Genomic DNA, 20,183 nt, shown 5'->3' with positions numbered 1-20,183 from the left:
TAAACGCACGAACGTAATACACGTTGTTAATGGACCGTAGGTGTAAATCTGTAAAACCGAGAACCGATGACGCAATTACGAATCGATTCTTTGAAATGAACTGTCTGAAAGAACCGAATCGCGAAAGTGAGTCGGACTTCCCACTAATAAACACACGCCCATAATTCCTGGCAACAACGAATCCGCAGCGCCAACTTCATTTCATTATAGTGCGAAGACGCTCCCAACAGCCCCAGGCCATTGCAATGATGATATCCGTGGATAAACCCAAGTCGTTCTCTTTTTGCCTACCGAATTTGTTTTTTCCACGCTCTATCCAGTGACGTAAATTCTAAGATGCTTTTATATTGAGTGAGAGCAATATTCGTCGCGCGTCATCGTCAAATGCGCGCGCCCGTACAAATCCGCAAAAACCTGCAGAAAGACACACAGGGCTCGTATTGTTAGAGAAGCGAAGTGGGGTCCCGCACGTGAATGCTTTCAACTCAAAAGGTAAGAAGGACTTTTTATCATAATCAAAATTAATTAGGCACAGGAACATGTTTAAGTAAAAATAAGAATAATACGCATCAAGAGTACACCAGACACCTATTTTGAAGGGATCGTTTCGATACAGCGAATGCTGCACACGCCTCTCAACGGATAGGGTCTCATCTGTTAATAATGGAAAGGGCTATCTGTTGTTCGCCTTTATTTGGATTTTTGATGAAAAAGCGACAGCTTTCATGTTAAATTATAAAACAAACAAAAAGAAATAAAATAAAATACAAAGAATAACATTTTAGCACAGGTTATTAATGAAAGTAACGTTACAATCCAGGTTGTGCAGAATGCCGGTAGCCCATATAAAAGCATAGTGTGTGTGTGTGTGTGTGTGTGTGTGTGTGTGTGTGTGTGTGTGTGTGTGTGTGTGTGTGTGTGTGTGTGCAATGAGGGTCTTTAATTAAATTAAATCGGAATTAAATTAGTATATGTGTCAGGCACAAAGCAGCATCAAAAACATAATTAAAATAATTTGTGTGTGTGTGTGTGTGTGTGAGAGAGAGAGAGAGAGAGAGAGAGAGAGAGAGAGAGAGAGAGAACCTTTTAGATGCAGTGTCTATTCCTGTAAACATCACTTTTTGTGCTCTATGTTGACAATCTTCTTTGAAATCAACCATCGTACCATCTTGTAAAACTACAAAATATATCATCAACAATAGTTTAACTGTTTCAAAGTTATTAAATTTCAATTATTAAGCAATAAATATTTAAATTTAATCATAAACTGTTTTATTTATTAACTGTTATTAATGGTAGTTTAGAGTTGAAGTAAATCATGGAACATAATTCAGTTCTTAGCAGGTTAATACTGTGTTCTATTATATTGTTCATGAGGTTATAATGTTCTATTTTCATTTACACTGAATGCACGACGTTTCCCATAGGTAATACACTTATAAAGCATCTTTTATTTGCTGCCACTATAATATGGCAGGGCTTTTGATCATGCATTGTTCACTTTGAAATCGTTTCCCACGCCTTGAGAGATATCCAGAAGATTTTTCCATGTTTGAACAAAGTGTCACCGTAGTCATGAATAATTAATGTTAGCCTGCTCATTTCAGATGTGACATTTGGTGCTCTCTTTCACACAGATGAAACTGTACCTCTCATAAACGCATGGGAACCAGTCATACCCACACAGAATTCTGGAAACACACTGAAAAATTCTGGATCTGCCACAGCAAAATGGAGAAGCATATTCGTGCGATTTCAGTCTTGTGTCAACCAACAGATAATTATTGAAGGAATGGCGGAGCTCAGATTTTCTTGATATAATCGTCCTTTGCAAGTCACGGCAAGTCGGACATGCCATGGATCTCATTTGGGTTCTATACTCCATGCTGACGACATGTACGGCCATCAACCTGGAAGCTGCTGGGAGCCATAGCATGTTTACCTGTGAGCCTATCACATTAAGGATGTGCCAGGGTCTCTCCTATAATACCACCTTCATGCCCAACCTTCTCAATCACTATGACCAGCAGACCGCTGCTCTCGCCATGGAGGTAAACCACATGACACAGGCTGACTGTTTAAACGATGTGATCAAATTGCACTACATTAACATACACTCTAAGGGAAAAAGGTACAAAAGCTGCCCCAGTGACAGAGTGTAGATTATTGTTTTGTACCTTATTTACCCCTAAAAGGTGCATATTAGTACCTAAATGTTACATAACAGTACCTTTTGAAAGGGTCCCACTAAGGACAGCTTTTGTACCTTTTTTCTGAGAGTGTAGGACTAGTTCTATTTATCATGCTCTAATAACTGCGTGACCTCAACAGCAGTCATATAGAAGTGTGTTGTGCATATATGCATGCCATTCATATATAATTCTTTCATAAATGGTGTGGAAAATAATGCAAGCAGAGAAATGGTTTGAAACTTTTGAGTCTAGAAAATGCAGGGAAACCCCTTTGCCATATATCACTTTAATGTGCAGTTTATCTTTATCTTCCCTCTGAGAAACACTGAATACAAACTGTAAAGCGCATTGCTTCAAAACGAATACCAACAGCATGGAAGATTTGTCGTTTTGGATTTGACCCAGTTCTTTCTTGTGCCCTGCAGATAATTCAGATCACATTACCGAAACGTTTAAAGGGAAATTAATCTTTAATCTGTTCTACGGGGCTGTCTGCTGTGTCTTGATTTCTGAAGTATCGTGCTGTTTAAAAAAAAAAAAAATCCAGTCCTCTTTTGCATGCGGCCGTGACGAAATAAGCATCTTATAAGTGTTTATATAACAAGGTTCCTTTACAACGGCTTGCTAGTATAAGCCACAGCGGTAGATGTTATGAGCAGTTTATGATGCTTGGATGCGTTGTTTATTTTGATTGCTCTATAATCTTTGTATCGGCAGCCGTAACGCCTGAATTGATTCAAGCCGATGGTTAATCCTCTTTACCGGGCCGCAGTATTCAGCCGAGCCCAACTGAGAACATCTGCATTAGCTTGTTACAGTGGCCAGTGTATCTGTTGAACACACACAGCGCTATAAGCGTTATCTAAAACCTGCTGTCCTCAGTCATAAGGTTTTAACTTATTCACCCCGGTCCGGTCAGTACAACAGAGGGATGGAACAGAAAATTAAAGATGAAAAGAAAGAGAAGGAAAACTGAATAGACGGAGTTGAGCCGAGGCAACCCATCTGCTCATCCTCATGTACATTTGTGTGGAAATGTGGCGTTACATAACCTTTTGCACTGTAACCAGAGCAAACACAAACAGAAAGTATAGATACCTTTACTATTGCACAAAGGATTATTTTTAAAAGCATTTGAATGATAATCAAAAATCACATGTAACATGCATAATACATTTTTTTTTAAATAAATAAAATGTGCAAAAAAGGTGTATGTATGTGTGTGTATATATATATATATATATATATATATATATATATATATATATATATATGCATGCCTTATGCAAATAAGTAAGTATAGTGAAACCATACTCAGAGCATGAAGACTAGACATGTATCAAAGGTCACAGATGTTTTTCAAAGAACTTGTTCATGTCTCTTAAGCCTAAGCTTAAAAATTCTGAATAAGCAGTGATTTCTTTCAATCTAAGAATATAAATAAAGGGAGTTTTTACACTGGCAGTTTAGTTCAGAACAGGGCACAGTTCATATGAAAAATTGATAATGTAAAAGCTGTAATGTGAGCCTGTGAGCGCTCCAGTACCAGACCATACCTGGAGGAGGTTGTAACGAATATAGTGTGGCCCCTTTAAGAGATGTGTGTTCCCTATTGAACTGCCGATATTTTGTGTGTGTGTGTGACAAACTGTGCTTAGGTCTGTCACGGTAACAAATTTTGCTGGATGATACATTGGCTAAGAAATTATTGCAATAAACAATAATATTGTATTTTTCATCTAAAATAATGATAATGGCATAATGATGCAGGTACAGCTTTTCAAAGATAAATTAACTTTTGTTTCTAAAGACTATTTAACACTGAAAACGGAAAACATTCTAAATATCCACAATAAATGAAAAAAAACAACCCAAAACAATAAAAGCAATGAACTCTTAGTCTGTTTACAAAAAATGCACTTGAATAAATACCAAAAACAATAAATAAATTGATAAAAACTGCAACTGATGATTGCGTTTTAGGTGCATATTAGGGGCGGCACGGTTAAAAAAAAACACGGTCCGGTTCATAATACGGTTTTAGGGTCACAGTTTTCAGTTCTGTAAAATTGTTGTTGTTGTTTTTTTCTTTTAGTCATTAACACACCAGAAATTTACTTCAGCATATGATATATAGCTTAATTATCCACAATTTAGAATAATTTAAAAAAATGGTTACATCATGTAATCATGCACAAACTGAACTTGACTTGGCCATATCTGAGGAAAGCTAGGTGAGATTTTGATACAGCAAGAGAGAAAACATTGACATGACATGCTTTTCATTTATTTGGCAAAAAAAGGAGAATGTGTGTTGCTATCTCTACAGGAACTTATGTGCCTTTTTAGCTCACAAAGATTGAACTGAAGAATTAACATGCATTTATTGAACTACCAACTTCAGTGTAGCTTTAAGCCTTGTTTATAGTCGAAGCGTCCACACGAGCGTGAGGGTGCGTGCGGCAAAAATAACATCAACGCGGAGTGCGCGAGACCCTATTTCGCTTGGCGGTGCACACTTCAAATTTTGTAACTGGGCGAGGTGCGCGGTCAGCGAGAGAGGAAAACAAACAAGCATTCAAATGGAAATTATCGTGGCTGGAAAAATTATCGAGCTTTTTTTAAAATCGTGCGATTAATTGATTTATTGACCATCGCGACAGGCCTAACTGTGCTGCGATTCACGTGAACAGTGTGAGAAACACGGACTCGGGGGTGCTCTTGTTCAGAAAAGTAACCTGCGTATTCGTTTTAGCCGACTGTAATGCATTTAGTTCAATAAAACCTGTACTGTAAGTGGTGATGGTGTTAATGATATACCTCGGACATGGGCGAGATTGAGCTTGCAGTGTATTCACACATTGTGCTCGGACTGCAGAGAATGTGCTCAGTGTAAAAACGCACTTTTCTTTTGACCTGGAGTCTAATAAAAGTTAAACAGAAAATATGGTTGCGTACGTTACAACTGCACTTGTTTCAGAATAGTAATGTTAATGTTAACCCATTTTTTCCCTATTAATGTTTGCTGCTGCATCCTTTACGTCTATAGCTTATCTCAGTTTCTCCAACTACGGGCTAGGCCACGGATCAAACAGAAAATGTACGCCGCATTAATCGCGCGTTAGTAAAATTAGTGCCGCTGAAATGAATTTGCTTTATTATGGAAGTCAGCTATTTGGTTACCAACATTTTTCAAATTATTTTGTGTTTGACAGAATTAGAAAACAACTCATACATGTTTGGAATGAGTAGGTGAGTAAATGATAATAGAATTTTCATTTTTGGGTGAACTGTCGCTTTAAGTCGGCTGAATAACCGGGATTTGGATGGCGAATAGCTTTTACTAATTTTATTACAAACGATTGACATCAATGACTAGAAGGTGGTAATGATGATACGAATGAACTAATCTTGAGCTGCCAACCAATGATTTCATTCTGGCTTCATAAGGAGAAAATTAATCATCCTTGCTTTCCGATTGAAAACCACTGTAAAACCAGTGGCAACATCTTGCTCTGAACTCTGGGTAACCTCATTTGTAAAGTGGGACAGTTGCCTACAGGGATGTTTCTGGGATTGTTGTGGTTGTTTGCAGTAATAGGAAGGTTCGGGGAGAATTTGAACGGATCATGCAAAGAGAATGCTTGGTAAAGCTAATCATATTTAGCATTTCAGGTGCACTGATTGATGTAGTCTGACATCTAGTTATTTTAAACTTCCTCCCCCTTTTGTCAGACATGCAAAGATACTTTGACCTTGTCCTTGTGTTATTTTTACCATGATGTGATCATTAGGGGAATCCTGCAGTCGTAATGCAATCTGGCAACTCAGAGCCAAATGATAACAGCTGTACATTGTTTGGGAGTTCTTCTCTTTTTTTTAGATATTTATGCGAGGTGCTATGACTTTGAAGTTTGAAGTTATCTGAACATCTCACATTTTCTTCAGACATTTAATTATCCAAGACTGATAAGCAAAAACATGCGTTCAATATGGAAAATCATATTGTTTTGCATATCCTAAATGGTTCCACAGAATTGTAAACAAGGAAAATATATGTTAGCCTAGCTTGTATCATTTATGCACAATTATTTATTAATGCATAAGCATTAGGACAATCTTTATTGGAATGGCAGGGTTGACTATTGATTTCCCATCCATATCTTCGTCTTTGTCCCTTCCTCTTTTCTCTGTCTGTTTCTCTCCACTCCCTCCTCTCTTTTTTTCATCCCTCCCCCCACGCAAGGTACTGCGGTTGCCGGGGAAACGGATCCCAATTGTATTGCAACAAAAGATCAGGCTTTCTCTCTCAGGAGGTGGTCGTCACTCGCACTCTGACCTCTCTCCATTACACCCCTCCCGCAAACCGGCGTTTATGCATCGCTGGTTGCCATGGTCGTGCAGTTGAATTCCGTTAAGGGAACTCTGTCTTAAATAGTGACCGGTAGAAAAGGGAAAACCAGTCAGAACGGAATATGAGAATTTATAAACAATTAAAATAATAATTGGTATTGCGTTATTAAGTATATAAATCTCACTATGAGGACACAAACTTCCTTATCAATGGGTAAGTGGGGGTTCACAGAGAAAGGCATGTGCACTCTGGATTTATGGGTAGAGGCGGGGAAGAATAAATGTGGTTTCTTGTGAATGGACACATTTCAAAGGTGACTTCTAGGTTTCTTCTGTTTGCCTTCTTGTTTTCCCTTTTTCTTTTTGCATCTCAGATAGATCTGAGAATAAATCTGTGAAATATAGACTATATCAGCCAGTGTTTTTCTTTTTTATTTGTATTTATTGTACCAATCATTGGTCATTTAAATACACTTCCTCATAGTTTTGCCATCACCACTTAATGTTTTGCTTTTTTTATGTTTTATAATATTGCAGTACCTTAATTCATTATTAGGATTTAAAATTATAAATTTTGTTGTTAGTATATTTCCTTTCATAATTTGCACATGATTCTGGAAAAATTGAAAATCATGTTTTTTGTTTCAAACAGATCACAGTTCTGAATCGACAGATAAATAAAATAACATGGAATTTACAGTCTATTTACACTGTTTAATTCATCTTAATTTAATTATTTGGGGACGGGGGGTGGGGGGCTGTTTAAATGAAGGATTCTCACTCAAATACTTCAGTTATTTCAATAATGGATGAATCAGAGTTTTTGAACAATATCTTGTTGCGACCTACTGGCACAATGATGTAATCGATGCAGTTGTTATTTGAAACGTTGTTACTTTCAAAAAGTAACGCTCTGATTTGATCGCTTCCGTAGACATCACTGTTTATAACCGAACTATAAACTTTTATCCCAGTACTTCTGAAATATGAATATTTGTAACACGTTGTGAAGCTGTTTTATACCAATGCATGATGATGGCTTTCTCTTGGGTCCAATGGCAGTGTCACCTCAGATGTTTCAGTGTGAAGTTTTAATAGACACAAGCTAATCAGGGTCATTTAGGATTAGGAATGAGACTGCATGGGTGTTTGAATCGAGTCAGCGATCTTTTAATGATTAATTGCAGCTCTATAAAATTAGCCTGACAAGCCAGACCCACACATCAAGATGTTTGGTCTGAAAACTCACCATTGACAGGGCTCAATCCGAGGGGCGGGATAAAAGGTTGTCTTTCAAACTCCCTCTGCACACGATAGGATAGCGCTATAACCAACCAGAGCAACGAAGGTGAAACAGAGCTTGTTGATAGATTAAACATTCACCGTATCCGGTAGGCAAAACTCCGAACACATCTTCCCTTTTTAAGAATGACTTCAGTGCCGTTCTTTATTCTTTTCTCAGAGAAAGGCTTAACTCCAAGTCTTCCAGAGTCGCGGTCAGAGCTGATTCAAAAGACCGCCGTTCGCCAGTTTCTGTGTTTACTGGAAGCACACAAACGCAACTCGGCCGTCGTCATTATGGCCCCGCCCACCGACTCTACGATGTGATTGGCCTGGCAAGAGTTTGGAGATTACAGCTCAGAAGGGTATTGAGAGTTGCTAGACGACACTCGAGGGCAGATTAGATTTGCTGCCGCGAGGGTCCGTCTAGATTTATAGGCTACTATAAAATAGAATAAAATGTAGATTTTAATATTATCCATTTTTTTGCAATAACATAAAAATTATAAACAAATAGCTGCATCCCTAGTATTTACACAAGTGTATATTGAAATGGTAAAAGAATTTAGGGCTTAAAAAGTCCCTTTCCAAAATAGAGAAAGCTAAATTAATTGAAAAGGGTGAATTAAATACATTTGAATTGAGGTTCTAAATGGGTCTAGCATTGAAAGTGATTAGCTATTGCTAATCTGTGTTTCCGAGCGATCCAGCCAATTTACAAAAGACCTGAACATGTTAACTCTCTATTTGCTTCTGAGGATTACGGTTTCAAATCTCTGATTGTCTGACGTGCCTCCACATCTCCCGTACAGCTTATAGCATGTCAGGTCTATGAACCATCATATTATAATGCTCTGAATCACATGCTCTCTGCCCAAACTAGAAGCAGCAATCATTGTGCCTCTGCCGTCTCTGTATGTTTTGAATATCCCTAAATCAAATTCAGACGAATTTGAAAGAAACACAAAGGCACTGGAATGTACATTGATGCGTAGAAAGTGTATGTTTGCCCTTAGGACCGCAGTGGGCAAGATGCACACATGTGAATTCATCCGATCATACCACTGCACGTAATGTGGAGTGACAGCAATGATGAGATAATGTTTTTCACCAGCTCAGCAAATAATGGCACTTGCTTTATTTTTATCTTGCCTAAAAGCTAGAGTATGTCCACTCAATTGAGCGCTGAGTGGTATAAGACATGTCATAAGACCTTTTGTTCCGACTACAGTCGCAGACCCCAGTAATGGTACATCGAGCGTGAAATTCACATCTCAGTAATGCAACTGTTAAAGCATTTGTCATTTTATATATTTTACTTACTGTGTCCACAACATATTAAAATGATCATCTTAATACACAAAAGCTCATTTTGACCAGCACATTTTTGGAAGTTACATGACTTTTATTTGTTTGTTACATGCTCATAAGGTCTGATGGTTTAAGCCGGTGCTTTTCCTCGTGTCATTTTGGTGGCACATCTCAATGGTATATGCTGCGTTAAATATGGATTAGGTGCATGGAAATGATTGCTGGATTTAAATGCTTTGTGTCAAAATGGGCAAGCATAATATCCATCCTAATCCCTTTTTACAGACATTTTGGGTGGTAGCCTAGTGTGCTGGCAGTGACTGAGTGCGCTCATTATGGATATGTAGTACATCCAGTATATCATAAATGTGTTAGACTGTTGCAATAACTTAAAGGCTGGATGTTTTTTTTTTTTTTTTGCAATAGTGAATAATGGCAATAATGTTTTTAGTGCATTAGATCATTTCATTACATTTACCTGAAAGCTTTGGTGATTTTCTCCAACTTTCTAAAATGGTTTAGAAACATAATAAAAAGCATCATGACATGTAATTTGTAACAAACAGCAGTTTTAATACCCCAACATTTAAATAACTATGTAATTGCCTATAACATTTTAATAGTAATTTATTTATTTTTTATAATAATTATATAAATTACTATATATTAGCATTTTAACAACCAAACACTAAAGTTAGCTTATATTTTTGTATATTATAATTATGTACATTGTTAATAGCATTTTTAATAACCAACCTATAATAGCAATATTATTATTATCATTATTATTATATTTTTATTGTTCTCATTTATTTATATGCACCTTTTCGTTATACTATATCAAAATAAATATACATTTGTTACCATTAGTAATTGCAAAAAAAGCTTTAAAAAAATCAAATGTATAGCACTGTAAATGTAAAGGCTGTTCATGTTGGCTGTAAATGATTGTAAGTTTTTGTCCTTTTTTTTTTTTCAAACACAAGGGGTGTCAGAACCCCCACCCTACCATCACAAAAGCCCTTACTCTGCAGGGGTGGAGACGTTATTGTCTACCAGTCTGGTCCTGGGTGGAGTCTTTCTCTTTCTCCCCCTTGGGATTTGCATATTTATGTGCGGCCCCAAAGCTGGTACTACTCCCAGAATTCCTCATGGTGTAAGTGGGCCTCAGCAATAAACAGCATGTCTCCCCGCCCCAAACAAAGGCATCCTTAGAGAGATGAGGGAGGCACGTTACTGTGCTAGAACCACAGATCAAATTTTATTCTCATTTAACATAAGTGTGACCAAGTGACTGCGATTAAAAAAAAAAACAGTATGGGTCATAGACGTGGCCTGGTGCCCTTTGTTTAGCGGTTAAGAATATCTAAAAGATTTCAAGATGACTGGAAATGGTTTGTCAGAGTTACAGTAATTAATTAGGTTTGTTTTTTTAGTAGTTATTAGATTTAATTGCTATGTCAGATGGAGGCCAATAAAATACCAGCATGTGTTTTGTTCAATATTTATTTTTAGCATTAAAACTACAGTTACTACTGTGTATGAAGACAAAAAGTATTACAACTGTCAGGGCTTGGCGTTTATTTGCAATATAACATTTTAATTTGAAACATACTGATTACTGAGCATGGGTCATGCAGGATAAAAAGCATTAGTATTTGTCATGAAACCCAAAATTTGAGTTTGGTTTATTTATTTTTTAAATTCTATGTTTTTTTTGTCTGCCCATACAGCCCTTTCATCCTATGGTGAACTTGGAGTGCTCTACTGAAATACGGCCATTCCTGTGTGCCCTTTACGCCCCCGTGTGCACCGAGTACGGCCGTGTGACCCTGCCATGTCGGCACCTGTGCCAGCGTGCCAAAAGCGATTGCTTCAAGCTCATGGACATGTTCGGGGTTAGCTGGCCAGATGAGATGGAGTGTAGCAGGTACAGGATCACTTTTATGAAGTTCGGCAGCAACATCTTTATGATATATCATATTCTAAAATGACACTCTTGTCTCTTAGGTTTCCAGAATGTGACGAGTCTTACCCCCGAGCGATAGACCTGGTCCCGAGCAGTGACGGCACGGAGGAATCTCCCTCGTCGGTTCAGCGGGACTATGGCTTCTGGTGCCCACGAGAGCTGAAGATCGAGCCCGACTTGGGCTACTCGTTCATGGGTGTCCGCGACTGCTCGCCTCCCTGCCCGAACATGTTCTTCCGCAAGGATGAGCTCATCTTCGCCCGCTATTTCATCGGCGTCATTTCCATCGTGTGCCTGTCGGCGACGCTCTTCACCTTCCTGACCTTTCTCATTGACGTCGGACGCTTCCGCTACCCTGAGCGACCCATCATCTTCTACGCGGTCTGCTACATGATGGTGTCCTTGGTCTTCTTTCTGGGCTTCCTGCTGGAGGAGCGCGTGTCGTGCAACTCTGCGAGCCCGGGCCGTTTCCGCGCCTCCACTGTCACCCAGGGCTCCCACAACAAGGCCTGCACGCTGCTCTTCATGACACTCTACTTCTTCACCATGGCAGGAAGCGTTTGGTGGGTCGTTCTCACCATCACCTGGTTCCTGGCGGCTGTTCCCAAATGGGGAAGTGAGGCTATCGAGAAGAAGGCTTTGCTGTTCCATGCAGTGGCCTGGGGCGTCCCGGGGGCTCTCACCATCACCCTCATGGCCATGAACAAAATCGAGGGCGACAGCGTTAGCGGCGTTTGTTTCGTGGGGCTCTACGACCTCACGGCCTTGCGCTGGTTCCTACTGGTGCCTCTCGCGCTGGATGTGGTCGTAGGTGTGGTGCTGCTTTTAGCCGGTATTGCGGCGCTAAATAGGGTTCGAATGGAAATTCCCCTAGAGAAGGAGAACCAGGACAAACTGGTCAAGTTCATGATCCGAATCGGCGTGTTTTCTGTCCTGTATCTGGTGCCACTGCTGACAGTCATTGGATGCTATCTGTATGAGCAGAGCCACAGAGCAGTGTGGGAGACCACTTGGGTACAGGAGCGCTGCAGAGAGTACCACATCCCCTGCCCCTTTAAGGTAAGAATTAGAGGTCGACCGATAGTGGATTTTACCGATACCGATAGCTAGGTTGGACCTCGCTTGCTGATAACCGATTAACCGAACCAATAGTTTTTTAAAAAGACACTAGATTAAAATATAATAATTATACATAAAATAACAGGTAAAAAAGCAGTGCTGAACTTTATTACAAGAAATTTAAAAAATGTATTAAATTTCATATGTAAATATGAAAATATTAAAATGAGTTCTAACAGAAAAAAAAATTCTAAAGAAAATAACTAACACATTAAAATATTACAAATAAATGTTTCTTAAGCTATAACCTAGAAACATGAATGTAAATGTCAGCAAATCCCATTTGTTCACAATGATGTATTTATTTAGCTAGCTTACATGAACTAAATGCATTATGTAATGTACATTTTACAGTTCAGAAATACAATTCTACCTTAATCATTCATGTTAGTTCATAGTGCATAAAAAAAGGTTAACAGATAAAACTAACAATGAATAAAACTTCTACAGCATTTATTAACCTTACTTAATGTTACAAATTGAATATTATTGTATATTAAGTGTTATCATTTCACATATTTATTGTTCCATCAATCAGCTATCGGTTCCGATTAATCGGCAAATCTGATGAATCGGTCGACCTCTAGTAAGAATAACTCGTTATGATATACTTGCATTAAGGTTGCATTTATTTGCAGTACAGTATTATTATACAGTCATACTGTGAATTATCACAATTTAAAGTAACTGTTTTTCAGTTCAATACATTTTAAAATGTCATTTATTCCTGTGATGATAAAGCTGAATTTTCAGCACCATTACCTTTAGAAATCAATGTTGATTTGGTGCTCAAAAAAGATTTCTTATTATTATCAATCTTGAAAACAGTTGTGCTGCCTACCGAGTGGTTTAGTACAGTACAGCACGATTCCCTGAGCCGGCTTGTGTTTCCAAGTCCTTTTCTATTCCAGTGCCCTTACGATAGGCATGGTGTAGCGATTGACATCATTCTCGCACGAAAAAGAAAGCGATACAGTAAACAACAATGAACATACAGCAGATCTTGTTCTTACTTCTCGGCATGCGGCTGTGCGCTTTGTTTGAGCCAAGGCTGCAGGGAAAAACCACACCCGAAAAAGCACACGCCAGTGAAAATTCTCTGTCGACCAATCAACGTTCTGCACTGCATGTGCAGATGCAGAATGTTTTAGTCTAGCTCCACCCATTAGTACCGGACTACTGTGCTAGGTACTTCAACGGAAGGGTGCCAAAAAAGTAGTACAGTATGGTTTGGAATTAGGGTACCATTCACAACTTCTGACAATGGAAACGGCACAAATTGCGTACCTTACTGAACCGTACCGCTCGGTGGAAACAGGCCATAATATTATTGTGGGAACCTTGATACTTTTTTTTCAGCATTCTTCGATGAATAGAAATGTAAAAAAAAAAACAACAGAATTTATGTAAAACGTTTTTGTAACAAAGGAAAGGCCTTACTGTCACTTTTGATCAATTGAATGCGTGCGTCCTTGCTGAGAAAAAAAAATAAGGATAAAAAATCTGTAGTGGATATTGATAGTTTAACTTAAGTCTTAACGTTGAATATGCATTTATTTTGTATATAATTGTATATAATAATTTGACAAAAGAACTGAGCCGCAACCTTCTGCTTCCATTGACCTCAAGTGAATTTGTACCTTTGTGCTTATTGTGAATAATTGAAGACCTCCACAGTCTCCTGCCATCTCTGTCCTCACTCTATATTAAGAAATGTTTTAGTCTATAAAATATTGACTATTGTGACTAAGTGGCTTTAAAAGTTGTCACTTCCATTCATTTCTGGCCTTAGATGAAGCTCAACAGTATAAAAAATATATATTTGACATAAAAGGATGACAGTCTGTTTTTATGTCTAGAAGAAAAATGGTTTTATAATGTTGAAATAAACCCATGCAAATCATTTCCAGGGGGTAAAAAAATGGTTTTTGACATCGAGTTCATCAGACATTTACAGATGCATACCTCAGTTGATCATACAGCCGCAGCTGCGCTGAATATATCTCATGTCAAACATGATGCAAGTCATGGAAAGTAGTATCAGCTTCACCTCAGTAAAAAATCTCATTGGCGATGTTTATCCATATGTGTGTGTGTACCATGCCTGAGAGGCAGTGTGGGATTGTGGGATTGGTTTTAATGAGGCCTTGTTTACTGCCACAACTTCAATTCTGTTGTGGCGAAGAGAAAAGGACAGTAGTACTTCATGTTCTATGAGTGGACTGCCATAAATAGCAGATCCCGTTGCACTGCAGTACGTGATGTCATGATACAGTGGCCATACAAAGAATTTGGACACTAAAAATTTATAAATTCAGAATTATATTGCATTATATAACAAAATACCAAACCAGGTGGCATATTTTTAGGAAAGAAAGCACACACTATACAAGCAATAAGCAATAAACATTTGTTAGGTTTCAAATATTGAATAAAAAGATTGTTCTAAATAAATACAAAAGTATTGTTACATTTAGTCAAAATAATATTATTCATTTGCACTTTATTTGATATTTGTTATGCAATGAAATTCATTTTAAAGTATGGCTTCTATTGACTATTATAAGGTGTTTTAATATGACTAAAGGAAATATGAATTAAATATATAACCGTATATGAATGCATGAGAGCGGAAGAAATGCTCCATCCAAAGCACAAAGAGAGTGAGTATGTGTGTGTTGTATTAAGACGAGGACATACATTTGTGTTGGCTGTAGCTGTGTTTATGCCTTTGGCAATTGTGCAGTGAGCTGAGATAAAGCACTTCCCATCCACACAGTCGCACATGCACAACCCAGGGCTAAACTGACATCCAGAAATACACTCACGCACACACTGCGAGTTACGAGCAAAACACAGAGATCCGCAAGGGCAGAATGTTCCTACATGCTCTGATTACGAATCCCGTTTGACCTGTTCTTATGTTGCATGCTAAGCAAATGTGTGAAATGAATCTACTGCTGCTGTCTTCACAGGTGGAACAGACAAGCAGGCCAGATATCGCCTTGTTCCTCATCAAGTACCTGATGATGCTGGTGGTGGGCATCCCGTCAGTGTTTTGGGTCGGCAGTAAAAAGACCTGCTTCGAGTGGGCCAGTTTCTTCAATGGGCGTCGCAAAAAAGAGTGAGTCTCACATAATGCCTGGCAAATTTCTAATATTATTGCTTAGGCATACAGTGTAAGACACACCTAAATGCCATGGGTTTCATTTCTAAGGAACACAAACTGATAATGGCATAAAAATATTATTACTATTATTATTATGTATTTATTTATTTAGTTTAAGTACATTACAGTTGAAATGTTTGGTCAGAAAAACATTTTTTTTAATTGTAATTATTTTAATTTTTTGAGATATTAAATACTTTTATTCAGCAAGGGTGCATTAAATTGACACTAAAGACATTCATAATGTTAAAAAAAATCTATTTCAAATAAATGTTGCTTTACCATCATTTGTTCCAAAGCTGTATACATTTTTTCTTCTTCTGCTGAATATTATTACAGGAATAAAGGACATTTTAAAATGCATTGTTTTTACTATATTTTTGATCAAATGAATGCATCCTTGCTTCAAATCTTTAAAAAAAGTAGTGTATATTATATTATATTATATATTAATTATATTATTATATTATATTATATTATATTATATTATATTATATTATATTATTAATTTAGTAGTAATAGAATGGTTTAGTAGTTATGGATTTTGTCCAAATAAATACAAAATAAAGCAAAAAAAAGATTTTTTTTAGTAATTTTAGTAAATTAGTAAATACATTTTTAGTAAATTAGTAATTTTAAATGCTACATTAAATGTAGAAATCACATTATATTGTACAGTATGACAAATTTATATTTATTTTGAGATTTGCTAAAGATAATCTAAACAAAACAAAAAAAGAGCGGAAATGAGTGTATGACCAATTAAATATCAAAAATCTCTAGTATCGTCCAATAACCGAAATGGTACAGATATATTGTGCATCTGTCATATGCTTAAATGTAAAATAGCCACAAGATGTAATTTAGTTGTGATGCATTTTGATAAATTGTTTTTCATTTGTGTATGCAATTCTGATATTTTAATGAAGGACAGGAAGTAGCTAGAGGAAATAGTTCAGTAAGTGTGTACTGTCTCATAGGGGTTAGTGTTAAGGCTTCCTCTCTACACACCCCTGTCCCTTATATCAGGGCATTAACCTCCTCTCCTTCCCCTTGTCCCACTCCCCCCTCCCTCATTCATTTCCACTCCTCTATGCCCTCCTCCTTCCCCCTCTCTCTTCCTTCACTCCTCTGTCACTCCCTCCCCTCTTTCCCGTCCTCCTCCCCCCTCAGCAGTGCGGTGCACGAGAGCAGGCAGGTGCTGCAGGAGCCCGACTTCACCCAGCTCCTCCTCAGGGACCCCAACGCCCCAGTGGTGAGGAAGTCTAGAGGCACCTCAACGCAGGGCACCTCCACTCACGCCTCCTCCACGCACCTCGCCATGCTGGACGAGCCCCCCAGCGCCAGCACCAGCCGCGCCAGCAGCGTGCGCAGCAAATCCAGCAGCTTCCACGGCAGTCTGCACCGATCCCGCGATGGAAGGTGAGGCATTTCCATTCAAATTGAACCTCACAAGTAGGAATGTAAAGGAATATGAGGACTTACTATTTTTGTGCAAAAATTATGACTTGCAAAAGACGAGTAATGCATAGAACTTTGTGAATTAACGAAATGAGCATAGTGGTCAGGCATTGTGGGATTTGAACCAACAACCTTTTAGTTTCTAGCCTAGATATCCAACATTAAAGTTACAACGAAACAAAGGTAGCGACAGATATTTTCTTCTGCATTATGATGTATATCTGAGTGTAACATATTATCGAAAAATTAAAAAAAGAAATTAGGGCGGAGAATTGGTTGAGGCGTCAGGTCTCATTTTGGTTAAACATTACAAGTTTTTTTATTTAAATTTTTTTAATGAAACATACAGTACTGGTCAAAAGTGTGGACTAATTGTTTTTTTAGGTTTTTAAAATTATTATGCTCACGAAGGCTGTATTTATTTGATAAAAAAGTACTGTAAAACATTAATATTGTGAAACATCTTCTATTTTTATATATTTTGAAATATAATTTATTCCTGTGATGACAAAGCTAAAATTTCAGCATCAGTGTCACATGATCCTTCAGAAATCACACTAATATGCTGATTTGCTTTTCAATTATTGGTACTAATTATGTTTCTTTTAATCTATTATTATTATTAATGTTAAAACGGTTCTTCCGGCTTAATATTTTTGTGGAAACTGTAATAATTGCTATTCCAGGATGAAGAGAGTTCAATGAACGGCATTTATTTAAAATAGTAATGTTTTACTGTCGATTTTGATCAAAATTAAATCGATCCTTTCTGAATAAAAGTATTATTTTCTTTTCTCATTTTAAAACATCTTACCCCACACTTTTGAAAGGTTGTAGATAGGGCTGTTAAATGATTCATCGGAATGAATGAATCCAAATTAAATGTTTGTGTTTATATAGTGTGTGTGCTGTTTATAATTATTATGTATATTTAATACACACGCATAGATGTATGCATTTTAGAAATAGCTGCATACTGTGTGTATATAAAATATTTAAAAAATCTTAAATATACACATGCATTTGTGTGTGTGTATTTATATATACATAATTATATAGAGTACATACACACACACAGTATTAATGATGATTAATCATTTAATAGCCCTAGTTTCCACAACTGTTTTCGACATTAATAATCAGAAAAGTTGCTTGAGCATCACATATTAAGGGTATTAAATATAAAGTAAGTAAATATTAGAATGATTTCTGAAGGAGCATGTGACACTGGAGTAATGATGCTGAAAATTCAGCTTTGCTATTATATTTTAAAATATATTAAAGGAGGAAAAAGTTTTTCATTTGTAATAATTTACAATATTCATATTTTTACAGCATTTTTTATTAAAAAATGCTGTCTCGTGAGCATAAGAGTAAAAAAAAAAAAAAAAAGTCTTGAATGATTCAATTAAAATGATCATTCAAAACAAGATGGAGTGAATTCTCTACTTCTACTAAACCAAATTATGCAAATGTCCCAGGATTATAGTGCCCCCATTGTGCACAGCTAGACGAAACCTACAGCTGCCTTCCAGATCAAAGATGTAAACGTCACTGAATCTCATTCGGTTTCCTGTTCTCAGGTACACGGCTTGCAGTTACCGTGGTGTTGAGGAACGCCCCCCTCACGGGAGCACCCTGCGCCTCAACGATCCGCTCCAGCACTGCGCCGTCAACCGCCTCGACAGCCATTCACGGCACGGCAGCCTGCAGCGTCTGGAGAGCCAATCACGGCACAGCAGCGTGCGGGACCTCAGCATCACGCCGCAGGCCATCCAAAGCAGCCCTGGCAACGGCATTCACCGCGTCGTAGAGGAGGACGCGACCAAGGCATGAACTTTAACAGGCCAAAAATAAAGACTCAAATGAGGAAAGAGAACATGGACTCCTGGCACCAAACTCCTCACAGTGGATCATTTAAAGGGCGTTCCCTGGGAACTGAACCCCACAAAAACCTTGCCGTTGTTATCGCCTTGTGCTATAGTTGAGCTACATGAATGAAATGGACTTACTTTTAAATAAGATCATTTATGGAGGATGCCAAACACTTGAAATTGTGCAAAACTGTGCAAAAAAAGACATGCACTACCATTAAAAGGTTTGCGGTCAGTAAGATTTTTCTTAATTTTAATAAAATTCAAAACTTTTATTCAGCACAAGACATTTTATAATGTTGCAAAAGGTTTCTATTTCAAATAAAGATGGTTCTTTTTAGATTCCTGTACATAAGAGAATTCTGAAAAGGTTTAAGAGCCAAATCAGCATATTAGAAAGATTTCTGAAGAATCATGTGACCCTGAAACATCCAGTTTTGCCACTACGGTTTACTGTACTCCTGAGCAAGTAAAGGCAGTCTTGGCAAAAACGTCTCTCAAAAACATTAGAAAATCTTACAGACCTCAGTCTGATCGGTAGTGTATGTCTGTTCTGTTAGCTTTTCTAAAGTCAAATCTGTGTGGAACCTCTCGTCGGACGGTTCCTGCATAAACAGGGTCAAATGTAAGGGCTTCTGATGCGTTGTGGTCCTTGCGGTTTTATATTCCCATGATTTAAGCTTTCTGTACCACTACAGATGTAGTTTTGAATGTTTCTTTCCATTATTTGTTGCACTTTTGACTTTTTTGTAGAACAGAACTAGTGATGGATACTGACATCCTGCACATTTGGGTCGAATTTAAAAGGATAGTTCACCCACAAATGAAAATTGTCATTTACTCACTTTTGTGACATTCCAAACTTGTATGACTTAAAGGGATGGTTCATTCAAAAATGTAAAAAAATAAAAATAAAATAAAAATCACATTTACTCACCCTCACCCTCCAAACCTGTATAAGTTTCTTTCTTCTGCTGAACACAAGATATTTTGAAGAATCTGGGGAACCAAACAGTTGATGGACCTCATTGACTTCCATAGTATGGGGGGGGGGGAAATACTACGCAAATCAATGGGGCTCGTCAACTCTAGTTGTTTAACCATATTCTTCTCCAAGCAAAAGAAAGTAAATTCATACAAAGTTGGAACAACTTGAAAATTCTGTCATCGTTTATTCACATAGTAATTCAATATTCATCTTCTTTCCTGTAGCTGAAGTTGAGGAAACAATGACAATTTTTGTTTTTGAGTGAAATATACCTTTAAGTGTGAAGAGCTGAATTTTTTTTTAAAAAAGTAAAATTTAATATCAGTGATTTTAGAATAGAATAGGCTTTTTTTGATTGAAAACTGGCATATTTTTTACAACCAAGCTCTTCTCTGTTGAGTTTTAGCACTAATAATAATTAGTTGAGTAATTTACCGAAAACTGTGAAAAGCTTTTTTGTTTTTAC

General features: G+C 37.5%; 1 protein-coding gene across 2 annotated transcripts; it reads left to right on the top strand.

The window, feature by feature from the left end:
- Positions 1–161: 161 nt before the first annotated feature.
- Positions 162–20,160, top strand: fzd3a (frizzled class receptor 3a). Of its 2 annotated transcripts, none has more exons than XM_067417809.1 (7): positions 162–492; positions 1,638–2,051; positions 10,871–11,067; positions 11,148–12,165; positions 15,201–15,349; positions 16,571–16,816; positions 18,439–20,160. In XM_067417809.1, exons 2-7 carry the CDS (start codon positions 1,857–1,859, stop codon positions 18,689–18,691), a joined length of 2,058 nt encoding a protein of 685 aa, XP_067273910.1. In that variant the 5' UTR covers positions 162–492; positions 1,638–1,856; the 3' UTR covers positions 18,692–20,160. The 2 variants fall into 2 exon arrangements, with proteins under 2 accessions (XP_067273910.1, XP_067273909.1); XM_067417808.1 differs by having other exon boundaries at positions 163–492; positions 16,568–16,816.
- The last annotated feature ends 23 nt before the right edge of the window (positions 20,161–20,183 follow it).

Source organism: Pseudorasbora parva, chromosome 15, assembly GCF_024679245.1.
Source record: "Pseudorasbora parva isolate DD20220531a chromosome 15, ASM2467924v1, whole genome shotgun sequence".
NCBI lineage: Eukaryota > Metazoa > Chordata > Actinopteri > Cypriniformes > Gobionidae > Pseudorasbora > Pseudorasbora parva.
Note: the sequence above shows the minus strand (reverse complement) of the source record. Positions and strands in the feature narration are given on the sequence as shown.

What these genes read in the sequence shown, in the direction of transcription:
- fzd3a (XM_067417808.1), top strand. Translation starts at nt 1,857, where the DNA reads ATGGATCTCATTTGGGTTCTATACTCCATGCTGACGACATGTACGGCC. An exon ending in GATGAGATGGAGTGTAGCAG is followed by an intron (nt 11,068 to 11,147) that starts GTACAGGATCAC and finishes CTTGTCTCTTAG; the next exon opens with GTTTCCAGAATGTGACGAGT. An exon ending in ACATCCCCTGCCCCTTTAAG is followed by an intron (nt 12,166 to 15,200) that starts GTAAGAATTAGA and finishes CTGTCTTCACAG; the next exon opens with GTGGAACAGACAAGCAGGCC.